Here is a 19,106-nt window from a genome sequence, read left to right as displayed (position 1 = left end):
GTTTACAAGTCAATTAGCTCATTCTCCCTCTCAACATAGCACCGAAAAAAATAAAGAGGTTAAAAGAAATTAAGCAAAATCATAGCCAAATAAAAGATTTATTGCTACAATAGCAACGAGAAAACGCTCAGGGCCCAGAAGCACAATAGGACTTTCTGAACATATTTTTGGGTTTTAGAACAAAAACAAGAGCTCATATGGCACTTGTGACGAGGCCGGACGAGCCAGGAGCCAAGAACCAAGAACTCATATGGTATGAGCTCTAGCAAAATTCTAAGAATCAATAGATTGATTTAAAAGGAAAATCAGAGGCTTAATGCCGGTCGGGATTTAAAATAAGAGCTCTGAGTCACGAGGTCCTTCTAAATATCAAAATTCATTATTCATTTATATTTCCTCTCCCTTCAGCCCCCCAGATGGTCTAATCGGGGAAAACGACTTTATCAAGCCAATTTGTGCAGCTCCCGGACACGCTTACCAATTTCGATCGTCCTAGCACGTCCAGAAGGACCAAACTCACCAAAGCACTGAACCCCACCCCCTAAATCCCCCAAAGAGAGTGGATCCATATGGTTACGTCAATCACGTATCAACGACATTTGCTTATTCTACCCACTAAGTTCAATCCCGATTTCTCTAAGCATTTTCCAAGACCCCTCCAACTCCCCCCAATGTCCACAAATCTGGTCGGGATATTAAATAAGAGCTCTGAGACATGAGTTCCTTCTAAATATCAAATTTCGTTAAGATCTGGTCACCCATTCTTAAGTTAAAAATTCCTCATTTTTTTTTTCCAAATCAACACCCCCCAGCTCCTCCAAAGTGAACAGATCCGTTCCAATTATGTCAATCACGTATCTATAACTTGTGCTTATTCTTACCATCAAGTTTCATCCCGATCTCTCCGCTCTAAGCGTTTCCCAAGATTTCTGTTTCCCCCTCCAACCCCCTATGTCCCCAGATCCGATTTGAAAATGGAGCATCTGAGACGTAAGATCCTTCTATATATAAAGTTTCATTAAGATCCGATCACCGATTCGCAAGACAATGATACCTCAATTTTCACGTTTTCCAAGAATTCCGGTTTCCCCATCCAACACCCCCAATGTCTCCGGATCTGGTCGAGATTTAAAATAACAGCTCAAAAGCACAAGATCCTTCTTAATATCAAATTTCATAAAGATCTGATCACACGTTCGTAAGTTACAAATATCTCATTTTTCTAATTTTTCCGAACTACTCCCCCCCCCCCCAACTCAACCAAAGAGGAGTGATCCAGTCTGGTTATGTCAGTCACTTATCTTGGAAATGTTTTTATTCCGCCCACCAAGTTTCATTCTGATCTCTCCGCTTTAAGCGTTTTCCAAGATTTCCTCCCCCCCCCCCTATGACGCTGGATCTGGTCGGGATTTAAAATGAGAGATCTGAGTTAAGAGGTCCTTCTAAACATGAAATTTCATTAAGATACGATCACTCCTTCGTAAGTTAAAAATACCTAATTTTTTCGAATTTTTCAAATTTAACCCCCCCCCCCCCAACTCCTCCGAATAGAGCGGATCCGTTCCGGTTATGTCAATCACGTATCTAGGACTTCTGCTTATTTTCCCCCCAAGTTTCATCTCAATGCCACCACTCTAAGCGTTTTCCAAGGTTTTAGCCCCCCACCCCCAACTCCCCATATGTCACCGGATCTAAAGCGGATCCGTTCCAGTTATGTCAGTCACGTATCTTGGACTTATTTTTATTCTTCCCACCAAGTTTTATCCTGATCTCTCCGCTTCAAGTGTTTTCCAAGATTTCTGGTTCCCCAGCAACCCCCCCTCCCTTAATGACAATGGATCCGGTCGGGATTTACAGTAAGAGATCTGAGTTACGAGATCCTTATAAATATGAAATTTCATTAAAATCCGGTCACTCCATCGTAAGTTAAAAATACCTAATTTTTTCTAATTTTTCAGAATTAACCTACCCCCCCCCCCCCCACCCCCAACTCCCCCAAACAGAGCAGATCCATTCCGGTTATGTCAATCACGTATCTAGGACTTCTGCTTATTTTTCACACCAAGTTTAATCCCGATCCCTCTACTCTAAGCGTTTTCCAAGATTTTAGGTTCTCCCTCAAACTCCCCCCAATGTCACCAGATCCGGTCGGGATTTAAAATAAGAGCTCTGAGACACAATATCCTTCCAAACATTAAATTTCATTAAGATCCCATCACCCATTCGTAAGTTAAAAATACTTCCTTTTTCTATTTTTTCTGAATTAACCGGCCCATCACTCTCCCCCCCCCCCCCAGATGGTCAAATCGGGAAAAAAGACTATTTCTAATTTAATTTGGTCCGGTTTCTGATACGCCTGCCCAATTTCATCGTCCTAGCTTACCTGGAAGTGCCTAAAGTAGCAAAACCGGGACCGACAAACCGACAGAATTTGCGATTGCTATATGTCAGTTGGTTAATACCAAGTGCCATAACAAAAAATAAACGGTTTGAAAGGCTTGGGACACGCTTTATTAATGGAAAACACATGTTTTTTTCAAAAAAAAATAACTGACACATGACTCCTGAATTCAAATTGATTCGAGTTGAATTAAAATCAGCTTGGTGAATTATGATGAAAAAGTTAAGAGCCATGGCTAGTTGGAGAAAAAGCCAAGGCAGATAGTTTGAGTGAGAATCAAACCTGGTATAGGCCTTAATTCAGAATTGTGCATAAATGATGTCATTTCACTAGTTGATAGAGAGTCTATCATTCATCCATCCTAGGGCAGAACTAAGGTAGATTCAAAATATACTAATAAATATAATATAATATAAAAACTATACTATATAAAACCTATAACACTGGTAATACTTTGAACAGGTTCAAAAGAGTTGCATAATGCAGTTCTAAAATCCCAATCTTGACTCTTGACTATTTAACTTTAAAATCATTTTATATTGAAGATTAATTACAGTTATTAGTTAACTAGTTTATACGAGTAATAATACTTGTATATACTTACTCGAAGAACTAAAGTTATCCTCTGTATAGTTAATCGAATAACTAAAGTTACTGGTATACACTTATGCATAGTTATTCTAAAAATCGAAGTTACTAGAACTCAAATATAGTTATGTATAGTTACTTGAATAACTAAAGTTACTCAAACTCGAATTTACTTATGCATAGTTACTCGAACAGCTAAAGTTACTCGTATATACTTACGTATAGTTACTCGAATAATCACAATTACTTGAAATCGAACATAATTATGTATAATTACACGAATGACTGAGGTTACTCGTACTCGAATTTACTTATGTGTAGATACTTGAATAACTAAACTTACTCGAACTTGATTATACTTATGTATAGTTAATGGAGTAACTATAGGCAGTAAAAAATACTGACTTAAACGTCTTTTAAACTTCATTTCACGGTAATCTGAATATTTATAATCTGGAAATACGTTCTCATAAAGAGAAAACTCATAAGATGGTAGTTATATGTGCATTCAAAACAGCCTATAAAACCAGAGCTTCTAGCAACAATAAATGTTGTAAGTTTAATTAAATATTTGACGATCATGAGGGGTGAAAAAGCTGTAAGCTTTAGGTGTTCTTTGCCATTCTATGCCCAGCCTTTTAGTATATACTGGTTGTGTTGCTGTTTTAGCCATTGTTTTTAATTTTCCATAATATTAAACTTTTTTAAACATCATTTTCCTCTCAATATAAATTCGAATGAAAATGTGCAAGTGAAGGTCATAGGAATACAAATCAACAAAGCAATATCTCGATTCATTGGTCCAATTATACAAAGCAAAAGAGTTGTGAATTGCAAGAAACGCAAGAGCATTTCTGCGGGAATAATCCACATTAAGTTGGACTTGCTTCAACTTAGGTTTTTTCATGCAGACTGGCAGATAAAAGTGTCTTTTTACGCCGATCTTTTTGGCGCTTTGGACCAGATTTTTAAGCTACGATCTTGATAGATTATAGATTGATCCTGATAAGGTTATTGCTAAAAAAAATTTTGCATCTACTTTTCCAGCTAAAAATTAACATTTGTCAGCATCATGGAGAGAAGACTATTGTCAGACATTTCTTGACTAGGCGAAGGCGTTTCCGGTGCAAGCAATACGTATGGTAAATTCGGACACAAGGTTTCCATTAAATTTACTTATACACTTTATTTATTTCCGTATTTCCGGTGCATATTTCAATATTACACTTTATTTATGAGCCAGCCAAATATAAACCATGAAAAACGAATATGTCATTATGTGATCAAGAATACCTCTAAATGCAACTCCCAAGAATTTATCATTAATTTCAAAGGCAAGTGTATTCTCTTCCAAGTCCAAGATCACACGGATTCGGTCTCCAATCTGAGAATGAGAGAAAAAAGATAATTAAACTAATGTTTATGATCTAAAACAAACACAAATACAATAGTTTAGAAGTTGGTCATAGCTAGTTCTACTGTACCTGAAAACTGTAGTTTTTAATGATTTCCCTTTTAGTTGTTTCAAAATTGTGAAGCTTTTAGAGCACTATCACCTTTTCGTCAGTGTTGCCATGTTGAAACGTGAAAAGAAAAAGCAAAATTAAGTAGATACATTGGACAACGTTTTTCATTCGCCAAAATTTCCCAAAACCATCCCATCTTCATAGGAGAGGTGTACATTTTTAACCTGTTTTTTTTTTCAATTTTTAACAATATATGTGGTAGCAAAAGTTTCCACAAGATCAATTCAAACAATCACATTTAATTTCCACTATCCTTTCTGCTCTAAATAATAAAAATTTATAGTTGATTTTTTTTCATATGATTTAGTTGAAATTTTGCTCTTTAGTTCTGGACACGCATCTAGTACTACATCCAGAACCGTTATCTAAGTTCAGCCCCCCTCCTCCCCTCAATAACAATACCATGCATACCAACTTCCTCTCCAGGTCCTGCAGTGTTCTTTTTTTTTAGAAGAAAAGCAAAGTAAGATTTATCTTTTTAATCCTCCCTTTTCAAATTAAAGTTTATAGTAATATATACAAATTACGTTTTAACTACTAAATACAATAACTAAATCTTATAGCAGCCAAACACCACTTCAATCTAATACCGAACCATCCTTCACTCTACATCCTAGCAAAACACCAGTCATTAGCAACATGTGCTAATAAACTTGATTCACATGGGTCAAAGAATGTCTTCAATTGATTGGTAGGTGATAATGGTCTATAAAGCGACTAAATAATGAATACAATGTCACTAGGATTTATTGCTCAAACAAACCAAGATATTTCAAGTTGCAAGTATTAAAAAGAAAACGTTAGATTCCCCCTCCCCCTCCACCTTGCTCTCAACTATCAAAATGATAACCCAGGAAAGTGGTGGTATAAAATAGCTTTGTTTTGTATTTTCAACCTTTTTTCTTACAAAAATCCTTTACCCATCCCTCCCTTTCCCAAGGGTTAAATATGTGCTAACCTATGGTGCAAATGGTCTTAGAAGAAAGGGGTAATTACTTTGCAGTTAAGGTACTATTTTTACTATCTCCATATAAATCCTACAATACATCTCCCCCAACTACCTTCATCGAACTATTTCCTCTTGAATGAAGTATTTTTGGGCTGAAATCTACTGAGGCTTTTTTGTTGGTAAATAGAGTAAAACATGTTTCAAGTAAGCCAGTAAAAGGATCCTGATTTAAAATATTTTCAACCTAATTCAGCAAACTGACTAACACACAATTTTCTAAACAATAGCGAGTAGCATGTTGTTATCTTTAAAAAAAATCTTTGGTAAGTAATAAAATACCCATTACTGGGAACATTTTCCTAGAAGATTTTCTATAAATCTTAAGCTTAATTTTTCATTTATAATGAACTTACCTGATATGTGGGCAACATTTGATAATTTGGGTCATAGCCATATTTGGGAGATTGAGGATAAAATACAGTAGCACCAGAATGGTGTGTCTGCACAAGACCATTCTGAATCAAATAATTTCTGGCTAAATCCCATCCCCAGCTTTCACCAAGACGTGCAAATAAAGTCTCAGGATTAGAATTGGAATCATCCTTGGTTGCTACTCCAACAGTTGCAGAACGTCCTAATGACCCTTCCCATGTTATTTCCCAGGAATGTCTTCCAGCTTCAAAGCCTAATTTTCCTCTTGCACAATCGTCTAATTAATGGTAAGATAGTGCTCTACGATAGTCTCCTATTGGATATGTGTAATCTAGAGTGTATCTAGAGTGTAAGATATCTTCTGGATATCTTAGAAGCGTAAAACCATTCGATTTTATGTAATTATGGAAAGCACAGTCATTTGGATTCCATGCATATTTAAAAGCCTTTAATCTGGATTTATGTGAGGACAAAGAACTCAATATCTCAGATCCTAAAGCTTCACATGGAACAGTTTTCCCACTGTGGTATTGCCAAAGTTCGGAATTGCCTCTCTCTAATATATAATACCATTTTTTACACACTTGCATACAATTGAGAACGTCACCAAGAGATAAATACGCAAATATCACATCATGAATCTCTTCAGGTAGATTTAAAATTGACATCATGTTTTTAATCAATATTCTTCTTTACACAAATACTTTTCTAGACCAGGATTTCCTTTCACCTTTAAAAACTTATCATGGTACAAAATCCACTATTTCCTTATTATTCAAATTGTGCACCTATTGTCTGTTCCTGCAAAATATAAAAGATTAGTTCAATAGTTGTGATAGATACAAATTTGGATACAAGTATTAGTTTAAGCTTGAACTACCCAAGAGGAATGAAAAATAATAAAAATAAAGACACAGCTATCTGTAAACTGCTTACAAATTCATAGGAAAAAACTGTTTAAAAAAAGGTAAGCCTTGGGATACATACATATGTACAATACGTGGTGACATTAATGAAGGTATGCCTTTTTCTAAGCATTTGTCAAAAGTTACAATTTTAAAGTGCGAATTTTTACTGGATATTGTTGAGCTACTTTCAACCATCTTGAATTAAAAATCCCCACCTAGTACTGTAGTTGAAACCACACTTACCTCTTAGATAATGATGTTAATAGGAGCATATGGCAACAAAGGTTTTATCAGAAAAAAAAACATTTATCTGCTTCTTTTTATGCTTGAGCTTCAGGCACATTTTATTTATTGAAAAAAAAAGCTTTTTTTTAACTGAAAGTAAGGAGAGACACTAAAACTTAAAACGAACAGAAATATTCCGTAAATGAAAGGGGCTGTCCCCTCCTCAATGCCCCGGTCTTTACGCTAAAGTATTTAATTGTTTTAAAAAGTAGAGTTGTGAGAAAGAGCCAAACTTTAGCGTATAGAATGGGGCATTGAGGAGGGGACAGTCCCTTTCATATACTGAATAATTTCTGTTCGTTTAAGTTTTAATGTCGCTCCTTACTTTCAGTTAAAAAAAACTTGCTTTTTTTATTTAATTTCTGAACGTTTTTGAATTAATGCAGGTTTTGATTTTGGCTCAACGTAAATGAATAATTAAAAAGAAATTTACATATAAATTTTACTTTTTTTGGCTAAATGGCTGGGTCAAAGTTTTGATCGTTTGAGAAAAAAAAAGAAGGGGGATGGGGCCTAGTTGCCCTCCAATTTTCTGGTCACTTCAAAACGCCACAAGAGCTTTTAATTTTATTAACGAACGTTTTTATTAGTAATTAAAAAAAAAAGGTTTTTTAAATGAAAGTAAGGAGCGACATTAAAACTTAAAATGAACAGAAATTACTCTCTATATCAAAGGGGCTTTTGCTCCTCAACGCCCCGCTCTTTACGCTGAAGTTTGACACTTTCTCTTAACTCTACATTTTAATAAAGTAAAAAAACTTTAGCGTAAACACCCCTCGTCGATACCTCACTCTTTAAACTAAAGCTAAAATTTTGTCCCAATTCCTTAAGAATGACCCCTGAATCACAAAGGTCGTAAAATAAATAGTTGAAATTACTAAAGAATAAAAGTAAGGAGCAACATTAAAACTTAAAACGAGCAAAAATTACTCTGTATATCAAAGGGACTTTTCCTCCTCAACGCCCCGCACTTTACGCTAAAGTTTGACTCTTTCTCTGAACTCTACATTCTAAAACAGTAAAAAAATTTAACGTAAACACCCCTCGTCGATACCTTGCTCTACACTAAAGCTTAAATTTCTTTCAGTTGAAAAAACTTGTTTCTTAATTTCATTTCTGATCGTTTTTCCTAAACGGCGCCAGAAAACCTGGCTGCGCCTCCACGGATAAATCCCTCGTCCCCATGGATATATTCTTTGGACTAATTCTGGTGAAAAAGTGCCCTTAATATCTCCACGTGTAAAATTGAGTCGACAAAAGAAAGCAAGGCATAAGATGAATTACATGTGGAAATTTTGGCAAATTTCCTAAGTTTAAAAATTTCCCTGAACCCCCCCCCCAAAAAAAAATGTATGTAAGTTCCCCAATAACAAATACTATATAATAAAATATTTTATACAATATATTTATACAATATACAATATAAAATATATTTTTATACAATAACACTATGTATGTGATTAAATTTGTTTCTTGTATTTCTTTTGCTATTTTTCTTTTGTATTTTACTCCACTTAACGTCTGTTTTGTGAAGTGGGTGATAAATAAATCATTACTATGATTATTATTATTATATGTAAACAATGGGGCAAATTTTATAACTCAAAGACCTTTCCCCTGAGGCTTTAGGGGTCATGATATCAGAGGCGCTATTTTACACTATTTGCTATTAATAATTGTAAATTTTAAAAGTAGGTTAGATTCATAATAAAAGTCTCAAGTTCTGTCAAATGCCTCATGCCCACCCCAAGATTTGGCCTAAATGGCGCCTCTGCATGATATCTGCAATGGCTTGGCTGTTCGGCTTTTCAACTGTACTGAACAAATTGACTATCTCAAAATTTTGATCAGACGATTTTGAGGAAAAAGGAGTGCCAGGTGGGCCTAGTCGTTCTCCAGTCTTTTTGGTGTCTTAAAAAGGTCACTAAAACTTTTGATTTCCGTTCAAAGGAGTTTTCTCCTGATATTCTAGGACAACTTGGTATGATATGGTGTCCTTGGTGTCAATAAAAGAAACAAAAAACTAACAAATACATAAACACGCATCCGTGATCTTTCTTCTGGAAAAAAATACGCGTTATTTTAGATAACAGCTTGAAACCTCTACAGCAGGTTTCTCCGATACGCTGGATCTGACGTTATCATTTCCATTGATAAATATGACTTGGATAAACACATCCAATCAAAATTTGAAATGACCCTTTCGTTCAGCGTTTTTGAAAGGTCATGAAATTATGTCTTTGAGGATGACAAACTCTCCCCCCAACAACCCTCGGGGCAAGGGTTGTAAGTTATGCCCTAGGGGCATATAAAGTTTTTATAGAAGGTGTGGTATAAACTTTGGAGGGGACTCAATGGATTGATAATCAGAAGTTCTATTGCCAAATTTAAGAATCAAAGTGATCAGAGAGCAGCTTTCTCTCCCCCACCTTTCCACACACACAAACATCGTGCTTTTCCCAAATGTACCATGTAGAATTTTGAGATTTTCATTTCGTTCAGAATAGTACAAAGGTCATATGACAAGGCTTTTGGAGTTGAAACAAACCCCCAGAGCCTGGGGGCAAGGGTTGAAATTTATGGCCCTAGGGCATTTAAAGTTTTTTGGAAGGGATGGTTGTATAAGCCTTAGAGGAGGCTCATTTGGTAGAAAATTGGAAGGTGTAGCTCCCTTACGGGTCAAAATTTATAGAGGGCCACTAGCCACCCCCCCCCCCGACTACCCCTTTTCACTAAACGCAACAGATTGTAATTGTTAGACAGCCACTTTGACCAAAATAGACCAAAACACATATAACAATGCCTTCAGGGGTGACACTACCCCCAAGAGCCCCGGGGCAAGGTTTTTAAGTTATGTCCTGGGGTCACATAAGGTTTAGTATGGATTGGGTTGCCAAAAATACATGATATTGGTCTCATTTGATTTGTATATAAAAGTTATAGTACCCCCTTTTAAGAGTCAAAAGGATTTGAGAGCAGCCAGCTCCCCCCCCCCAAAAAAAACAATCCAAACAAAATTATTGAATAACAATTTTTGTGAGAGTAGTTGAAGTGTATGTATATTATGTCTTTGAGGACCCCCGCCCCCCTCCAAGCCTTGGAGCAAATGTTTGTAAGTTATGCCCTGGGGTATATAAGGTTCTTAGAGAAAGGGTAGTCGTATATACTTTTAAGGTGGCTTATTGGATTGGTAATCAGAAGTTCTAGTGCCCCAGAGGGTAGCTACCGCCCTGCCTCCCGCCTCCCCACACATACGCCGTGTTATTTCGAAATATATTAAATAAATATTTTGAGATAGCAATTTTATTCCAAATAATCTAAAGATCATATAGCAAGGCTTTTAGGGTAAATACAGACCCCCAGGGTCTGGGGCAAGGGTTGTATTTATGGAAGGGATGGTTGTACAAACTCTAGAGATTGCTCATTTGGTTGAAAATTGTAAGTTCTGAATCTGAAAATTGGAAGTACAAATACTACTGCTGTAACTACTATTACAACTATAACTAAGGTTACGAAGGTGAAACTTTCAGAGGAGATTTAGGAGGAAGGCAAACTGAATCGAAACCCGTCATCTGTATGTAGGTTGTCAAAAGGGTATATGAGCAATATCAATAACAGTTTTGCGTGCGAAATTGAAACTTACAAGGCTTGTTGTAGGGGATGTTGAACTTACCAAAAGACAATATTGGTATCATAATGCTACTGCTTCTACTCCTAGAACAAATAGTACTGCTAATATTATTATTAGTGCTACTAAAGCTAAGACTACTACTATTAATTGTGCTGCTACTACTATGACTACTGGTGCTACTGCTATTGCTGCTAAAGCTAAGGGTATTAAGGCGAAGATTCTAGGCAATATTGAAATTGTATTGAAGAAATTCGAAACACACTGTGCCCAAAGAGGTTGCCAAGAAGACGTATCAGCAATGCTTCAGAAACGGTCGATGGCACTAAGTTGAAATTTTCATCCTGTTTTGAAGGGGACATTGAAAAAAAAAACACCCAAAGATGCTCTGTGCATACTGCTACTAATGCTACTACTGCTGTTACAACTATTGGCACTACACAAGCTAAGGGTATCAAGGTGAAGCTTTCAAGATATATTTAGGCGGATGTTAAACTAAATCAAAACGAACTATAATCACAAAGATGGTCAAAAGGGTGACAAAGCAAAATCACAATAATGGCTTACATTATTAAGTTAGACCTTTCAGGGTAAGTAATGGCGGATTTTGAACTAGTCAGAAGACACTATGTGCATACTTTTAAAACTTTTAGGGAGCGTTTGGGACTAATTTCAATTAAACAAAAAAAACTATGTGCATGCAGGTATTAAAAAGCCATATAAGCAATATCATTAGCAGCGCTACTCTATCATAGCCAGTAATGTTAATGATATTTTAAAGGAGATAATTTGATTGAAAATTAAAAGTTTTTGTTGTTTTTTTTAAGAGTCAAGAGGGATTAGAGGGCAATCAGCCCTCCTCTAAACAGAAAATTTAGTATTTTCAAGAAAGGGAAAAACAAACAATCTAAATTATCTACAGAAAAAAAGGGACCGCAATTATGAAATACGAAAAACTTTCAGAGATTTGCAAATATCGCTCATAATTTTTCAAAAACTTCCAATCAAAATATTTAGACAACCGTTTTGTTCAGCATAGGTCTAGCAACTAGCAATTATATCTCTAGGGTTATTGGGTAGGTCAACCCTCCACAATTGTGTACCTTGCCCAGTATGCTTAAAAACTAAATGTTGCTTTAAAATCAAATCAAAACGCACCGTGTGTCTACGGGTTGCCAATAAGACACCTCAGCAATATCCCAAGATTAGCTGAGGATATTAAGTCTAAATTCATATATTTTTATTCCTATCTCATGTTTTAATATCTAACGAAATTAAAAGTGTGTAAGCGTATCCAAGCTGTCAACGGGCATGGATTAAATCAAAACGCACCGTGTGTCTACTGGTTTCCAATAAGACATCTCAGCAATATCCCAAGATTAACTGAGGATATTAAGTTCAAATTCATATACTTTTATTCCTACCTCATGTTTTAAAATGTAACAAAATCAAAAGTGTGTAAGCGTATTCATAGTGTAAGTGTACCCATAATCGTTGACAACTTGGATTGTCAAAGATTATGGGTAGAATCTTTTGGGAATGGTATTAAGTTTTATGTTTCAGGTCAACTAGACGCAACAATTTGTGTCAAGAATTTCAAAAGTGTACATTTTGTTAAAAATTGTTGAAAAACTTTTTCCAGCATACAAATAGCAGGCCAAACTATAAGCTCTTAAAAAACCGAGAACATTTAAACTATTATTTTATTTTTCCCTGAAAAAGACTAACTCAATATAAGACAAACAAAAACTGATAAAAAATATATAAAAAAAAATTTCCACGGAGTGATTTTTTCAAAGAAAAGTTTAGAACTCCACTAACCCAAAAATGAGTAAAAATAGAATAAATAATCTACCTAGCGTAAAACTACCACAAATCAGCATCAATAAATATATGAAACCCAAAAAGAAAAAAAAGAAAATTTTTAATGTTTTCACTTTTATAACTGTAATATACAAAAAAATATTAAGATTTTAAGGGATAAATATCAGCATGTGTATATGCACAATGCACATTCATTTGGATTTCTTTTTTTAGTAAACTGCAAATTAAGTTCTTTTCTTTAGAAGACAATGGGGCTCAAAGTCCTATTCATGTTAAACTCTGCTCGCTTTGAGTTTGACTCGTGGATTTATTGTACTCTTGTTCGTTTTGGGTTTCATTTATTTATTGATGGGGATTCGTAGTATTTTTACGCTTGTTAGATTATTTGATACTATCTTTGCTCATTTTTGGTTTCATGTAGTTCTTTACTTTTCTTAGAAAAACTTTTCCGTGGGAAAAGTTTTTTTTTTAATTAATACAATTAAAGAACCACTTCTCTAAATAGCAATTAACAACAAAAATATGGTAAAAGAATAATTGAAAAATAAACTACTACTACTAACAACTTACCGCAGCACCAAGCCGCCTATAGCCAAAGCAGCTGCACACACTTCTCCTAAATCCTAATCTATTCAGAACCTCCCTCGTCACACCCTCCTAGGAAGTTTCCATTTCCGACATATCTCTCTTTACGACATCCCCCCACCCCAGCCACGGATGATCTGCTTTCCGTTTAGCTTTAGAAAGGTTGGCCGGATAGGAAAATCTTCGACAAATCGCCATCCTCCATCCGCAGAACGTGCCCTAGCCATCTAAACTTTTTTTTCATTATAGCCCTAGAAAGTGAGATTGAACTACATTTTTCGTACAGCCTAATGTAATAAATACGGCCAGTCAGCCGGGTACCTTAAACAATCTGTAAGCGGTTTCTCTAGAAAACATCTAGTAATGCTTCGACCATTTTCCAGAACACCCACGCTTCAGAACCATTTCTGACCATTGTCATCACTGTAGTTTCCCACATTCTAATCTTGGTTCACAGACTTATCTTCCTATTTTCCCAAACTTTTTTCTACTGAAAAAAAAACGTGAGTCTTGACTATTCCACTTTCAACATCTTCACTGCTCCCACCGTCTTAACTATTAGTACTGCAAAGGTAAATGAAGCTGTCCAGTTTATCAATCTTTTTGTTAACCAATGTCACCTTTTCATCTTTACTTTTTTCTAGCCTTTGTGACTTAGACTTCTTAATTTTAATTTTCAAACCAATTCTAGCACCCTGAATTCGCTAAACTTAAGAAAGATTATACATTTTGCTAACAACATTCATCGAGAATGCTTAGATCATCAGCATAATCTAAGTCCAGGAAAGTTGTGTTCTTCCATAGCCTTTTCCTTGCTCCTTAAGATAAAGTACATCAAAATGATCCACGTAAAGGGGGATAGGACACAACCCTGCTTAGCCCCCGATAAAATAAGAAACCAGCTGCTAACCTCATTTCCCATCTTAACTGAAGCAGTGCACTAGAATGTTACACCTTTAAAACTGCAGCAGTCTGTAGCCATTACTGTTTCTTTTTCCTACACCAAATTCACCTAGGTTAGGATACCTGGGTGCCAAAATCTTCTAATAAAAATGCCATATTTCTACCTGAGACTTGATCCATTTGTTCCTGTAAGGATAAACAAAATTCATCTGAGTCAATACTATCTTCGTCAGTCCACTTTGCAGGGGTATATGCTACTATAATTGATATCCTGCAATGTTTAGTCATAAAATGAACGATTAGTATTCTATAATTAATTCATTTCCAATCTATACAAAACTTAGCAGCTTCCCTGTTCATCATGAGTTCTACTCCCTGTTTATGTACCCCATTCGGTCTGCCTGATTAAAGTAACTCTGTTTCACCTCATTTCATGCTTCCTATCCCGTGGATATGTGTTTCTGAAACTCCTGATAAGTCCAGTCTGAATTATCCGAATTCGTTTGTTCAATATCGATACGATATTGTTTTTTAACGTCGTAACATTCCAAGTTGCAACTTTCATATTATTGAAGTTATTTTAGCCCCTAGAAGGGTAATGGTCCTGGATACGACGACCGATATCCGAGGGAAAAGGAGCAAGTAAAACCAAAATATACAAGGCAATTTGGTTGTACCGAAACACTACCAAATATACCGCATTGTAGAGCATCCTGTTCAAGTCTGTATCCAGAATTTTTGTGTGGAAGGGTAAAATTTTTATTCATTTTTATTATTTATTTTTGCGAACCCGAACAGAAAATTCGGGGGGGGGGAGGTCTACCCCCTCCCCTGGATATGGTTCTGCTCCTAGCTATCTGGAGACCTAAAAGTATGAGTTAATCGATCGTGCGTATTTGTCTAACAGGATGTGGGCTGTAAATGTACTCTTAATGGAAAGCAGCAAATGATGCCCACTTAACCACTACTATCTATAGGCAATATTTGCCCAAAATTCTTTGGCCAATGTCTGGGGTCTTACCCCAAAAACAAATTGTTTTAATCATTTTGAGCCAGCAGATGATCTGACACACAAAACTTCTAACGAAGTGTACACCCAACATCAAAGAAGACTCATAACAAGTGGCGAGGGAAAAACATATAATTGGTTGAAGTCCCATGATTTTTTATATGGGCTGTAGTTCTACTGTGCTGTCTCTGGTGCCCAATATTCAGCAAAAAAGAATTCAATGTTATGATTTTTGAGAGCGAAAATGGATAAATGAGTTGCTCACTGTTATGGCTGTTTCGTTGTTTTATTTGTATTCAATGAGCTGTTTCATTTTAAAGGTCGAGCAATCTTCGTTTCTGATTCAACCCAGGACTGTAAGGTAAGACAGTTACGAAAGCATTTAGTGTTAGAAAAGTCATTGAGAGATAATGCATGCATTTGGAGGGCTAATTAATAGTGTTTGGTGAATTTACCAGGGCATAATACTAACATCTTCAATAGCCTAAAATAGAATGGTCATTAAGAATCCAAGTGGAGTCCATTCAATCAGTGAAATATATCGGTCAATGGGGGAAATTAAATTCGCTTAGTTTTTTATGTTATTATTAATTTTTACTTTAAAGTTGTTTTGCTCATACATAGACTCGAAACAAACTCGTACAAGTGCGAAACTTGACATTTTCAATGAAGAAAAGAGCTTTTAAAATTTTTGTATAAATACAGGGAATAACGAAGCATTTTAAAAATTGCCATAAACGGGGATTTCTTCAAGATAAACAAATTGAAGCATGCTTAAATACAAATTATAAGACAATAAAAGTATGTACTTAAGCAGCATTCAAAAATCAATGGTGTCAATCCCTGTATATCTAAGGGGTAGGATAAAACATATTTTTCAAAATCTGAGGCACACGCCTCCCGTGAGCCCTTTCCCAGGTGAACACACCGTCAAAAAGTAGCCGGATTATATCCAATTTTCAGCAAGGGATTGTTTTTTATTAGGAAAATAATAGAAGCAAATCTTTTTTTTCCTTTTTCTCTTTTAATATTATTTTTTATGATTATTGCTTGAATACATCTTGGCAATTATTATTCGCCTGAATATTTTGTATTAGTGGGACAGTATCCCGTTTTTACCGTACTTTGAAAAAACAAATATGGAAAGAAGAAGCAAAAGGTCTTTGTTTGTAACCGAAGGCTCTGTTAGAAGGCAAATTAGCTGAGTTTTGAAAAGCTCCTTCCCATGTTTTGTATTTTAGACCGATGAGACAAACTGTCTATTTTCAACTGAATATACTCAGATTTCGACACCGTATTGACACTCTAAAAGTTGTCAATGATACAGGTCACGACAAAAGGTAACTTATAAGACTGAAAACTAGTGCTAATGTCGAAAAATCAACAATACCATCTAACAGTTTATGGAGGATAGCGCGTAAATTTTATGGTTACACCCTAGTACCACCTCGAGTGGGTTCCACCTTAGAAAATCACACACACACACACACACACACACATATATATATATATATATATATATATATATATATATATATATATATATATATATATATATATATATATATATATATATATATATATATCTATATATATATATCTATACATATACTAGCTGTTGGGGTGGCGCTTCGCGCCACCCCACCTAGTTGGTGGGGCGCTTCGCGCCCCCCCAAGCCCCACCGCGCGCGTAAGTCGTTACGCGCCATATTAGTTACGCGCCATATTAGTTACGCGCCATTGTAGTTGTGTCCCTGTGTCCCACCTGTGAATAGAGATAGATATAAATATATGTTTTTAACTACGTAAAACATGCGAATATACAACATTCTTCGCTGTCCCATTGTCTGTGCATATAAATAGATTGTCAGGTTTACTGACTCTTGAACATGCAACATATAATTGTCCATGGGAAAAACAATCCGCATTCAGATCTATACCTCATTATTCTAATGATGTGTCCCTGTGTCCCGGTCGTCATTTATATTCCCTGTGTCCCGGTCGTCATTTGTGTCCCGGTGTCCCAGTTTGTAATTTCTCTTTGAGTGTCCCGGTCGTCATTTATATTCCCTGTGTCTCGGTGTCCCGGTCGTCATTTGTGTCCCGGTCTGTAATTTCTATTCGAACAATCCCTGTGTCCCGGTCGTCATTTATATATCCCGCCTGTGCCCCCGGCGTCCCCGTTGTAGTTGTGTCCCGGTTGTCATTTATATTCCCTGTGTCCCGGTCGTGATTTGTGTCCGGGTGTCCCAGTCTGTAATTTCTTTTTGAGGTTCCCGGTCGTCACTTATATTCCCTCTGTCTCGGTCGTCATTTGTGTCCCGGTCTGTAATTTCTCTTTGAGTGTTTTTTCTTTTTAGTTTTTTTTTAGTTTTTTACCTTTTTTCTTTTTCTTCTTTATTTTTCAGCGTCACTATGAAGTACATATCGACGAACCTTTGTTTTTTTTTAACTTAAATCTGGTAGGCATTGATGACCTTATCCAAGTCAAAATCCCAAACCCAATCATCATCGCTATCATTTTCAGTTTTGATATGTTTTGACTCTCGCTGTCCAGGTGGATTTTCATCTAACTGCGCGGTTTTGCGTTCTTTAGCCGCAAGCCTGTTTTCTTGCTGTTCTTGTGATTCCTCGGAACGCTTTCTTTTCTTACTTTCTCTATCAGCAGCAAGTTTTTTGGCATAAACTCTTTGAGCAGCTTCCTCGGCTGTTGCCATTGTAGGTTCTTCAGTCATTTTACAATTAAACATTTTTCCGTGAACAAATGTCTTAAATACCATTAATGACGTCACCGTCATAGCAAAAATGACGACAACTAACTTCATGACGTCAGTCGACACAGAAACATGACGTCACCTGACAGACAGACAGACACACAGACAGACAACTTATTTTTATATATATAGATATATATATATATATATATATATATATATATATATATATATTGTCACTTAAAGAGGGACTACAACTTTTAATTGCCGTTCAAATGAGCCCTCTCGCGATATTCTAGTTCCACCATGTCGATACGATCACTCCTGGAAAAAAAAAAAAACACACGTCCGTCATCTTTCTTCTGGCAAAAATACAAAATTCCACATTTTTGCAGATAGGAGGTAGAAACCTCTACAATATGGTTCTCTAATACGCTAAATCTGGTGGTGTTATTTTCATTAAGAATCTATGACTTTTAAGGGGGTGTTTCTTTCTTTTTTCGAAAATTAGCAAAATATTCTCAGGCTCATAAATTTTGATGGGTACGTGATGAAACTTAGCAGAAAAATTGAATTCTTTTGATGCATCTACTGGTATCAAAATTCCCTTTTTTAGAGTTTCGATTGATATTGAGCCGGGTTATTCCTTACATACAGTTCGTAACCACAAACTGTTTGATTCAGATGCCTTATTGAAATCCAGCCTATTTACTATTCAACTTATTGGTAATCCAATAAGGATCTGAAAATTAAAAATGTTTGTCTTCAAAAGATCAAAACTCCAGTTTGGGTTTGTAAATGCATTCCCCATAAGAGTTTATTCGCCTAACCTACGCCAAGTAAGTATCATTGAGATATCACTCCAAGATTCTAAGACAAAACTAGCTTTCAATTTGTACTTAAAATGAAAAAAATATATAACAGTTTAAAAATATTTTATTACAAAGTGAAAATAGAATATATATATATATATATATATATATATATATATATATATATATATATATATATATATATATATATATATATATATATATATATATATATATATATATATATATATATATATATATGAATGTGAAGCGGTAGAAGTACTTTGAGCTTGGATGTTTCAGGTCTTTTCACGGTCCTTATAATAATTCATAATTAAATTACTAAACTTTTCATTACTGCTAGCAATTATTCCTCATATAAATGCTTTTTTTCATATCAACAAAGTTTTTGTCATATCAACATAAATGCCAAGTTTTGCCTGTGATATTTATTACCTGTCAAAATTCTTGATATTTCAACCAAATATACAGTGACCGGTTAATAGAATTAAGTTGAAACTTTTACGAGTGAAAGTTAGTCC

General features: G+C 35.5%; 1 protein-coding gene across 2 annotated transcripts in view; it reads right to left on the bottom strand.

Moving 5' to 3' along the window:
* Window positions 1-6,862, bottom strand: part of LOC136025930 (protein rtoA-like) — a 34,162-nt gene extending 27,300 nt beyond the window's left edge. Inside the window, exons 1-2 of one of the 2 annotated variants that reach the window (XM_065702014.1) lie at window positions 5,878-6,862; window positions 4,283-4,373 (exon numbers count right to left, since the gene is read on the bottom strand). In XM_065702014.1, coding sequence (XP_065558086.1) covers window positions 4,283-4,373; window positions 5,878-5,895 — 109 coding nt within the window. In that variant the 5' untranslated portion in view covers window positions 5,896-6,862. The remainder of the gene's footprint in view (window positions 1-4,282; window positions 4,374-5,877) is intronic. The other variant, XM_065702013.1, reaches the window with a different exon arrangement.
* Between the last annotated feature and the right edge of the window lie 12,244 nt (window positions 6,863-19,106).

This window comes from Artemia franciscana, chromosome 4 (assembly GCF_032884065.1).
Source record: "Artemia franciscana chromosome 4, ASM3288406v1, whole genome shotgun sequence".
Classification (NCBI taxonomy): domain Eukaryota; kingdom Metazoa; phylum Arthropoda; class Branchiopoda; order Anostraca; family Artemiidae; genus Artemia; species Artemia franciscana.
This window is presented reverse-complemented; position numbering and strand designations above follow the sequence as displayed.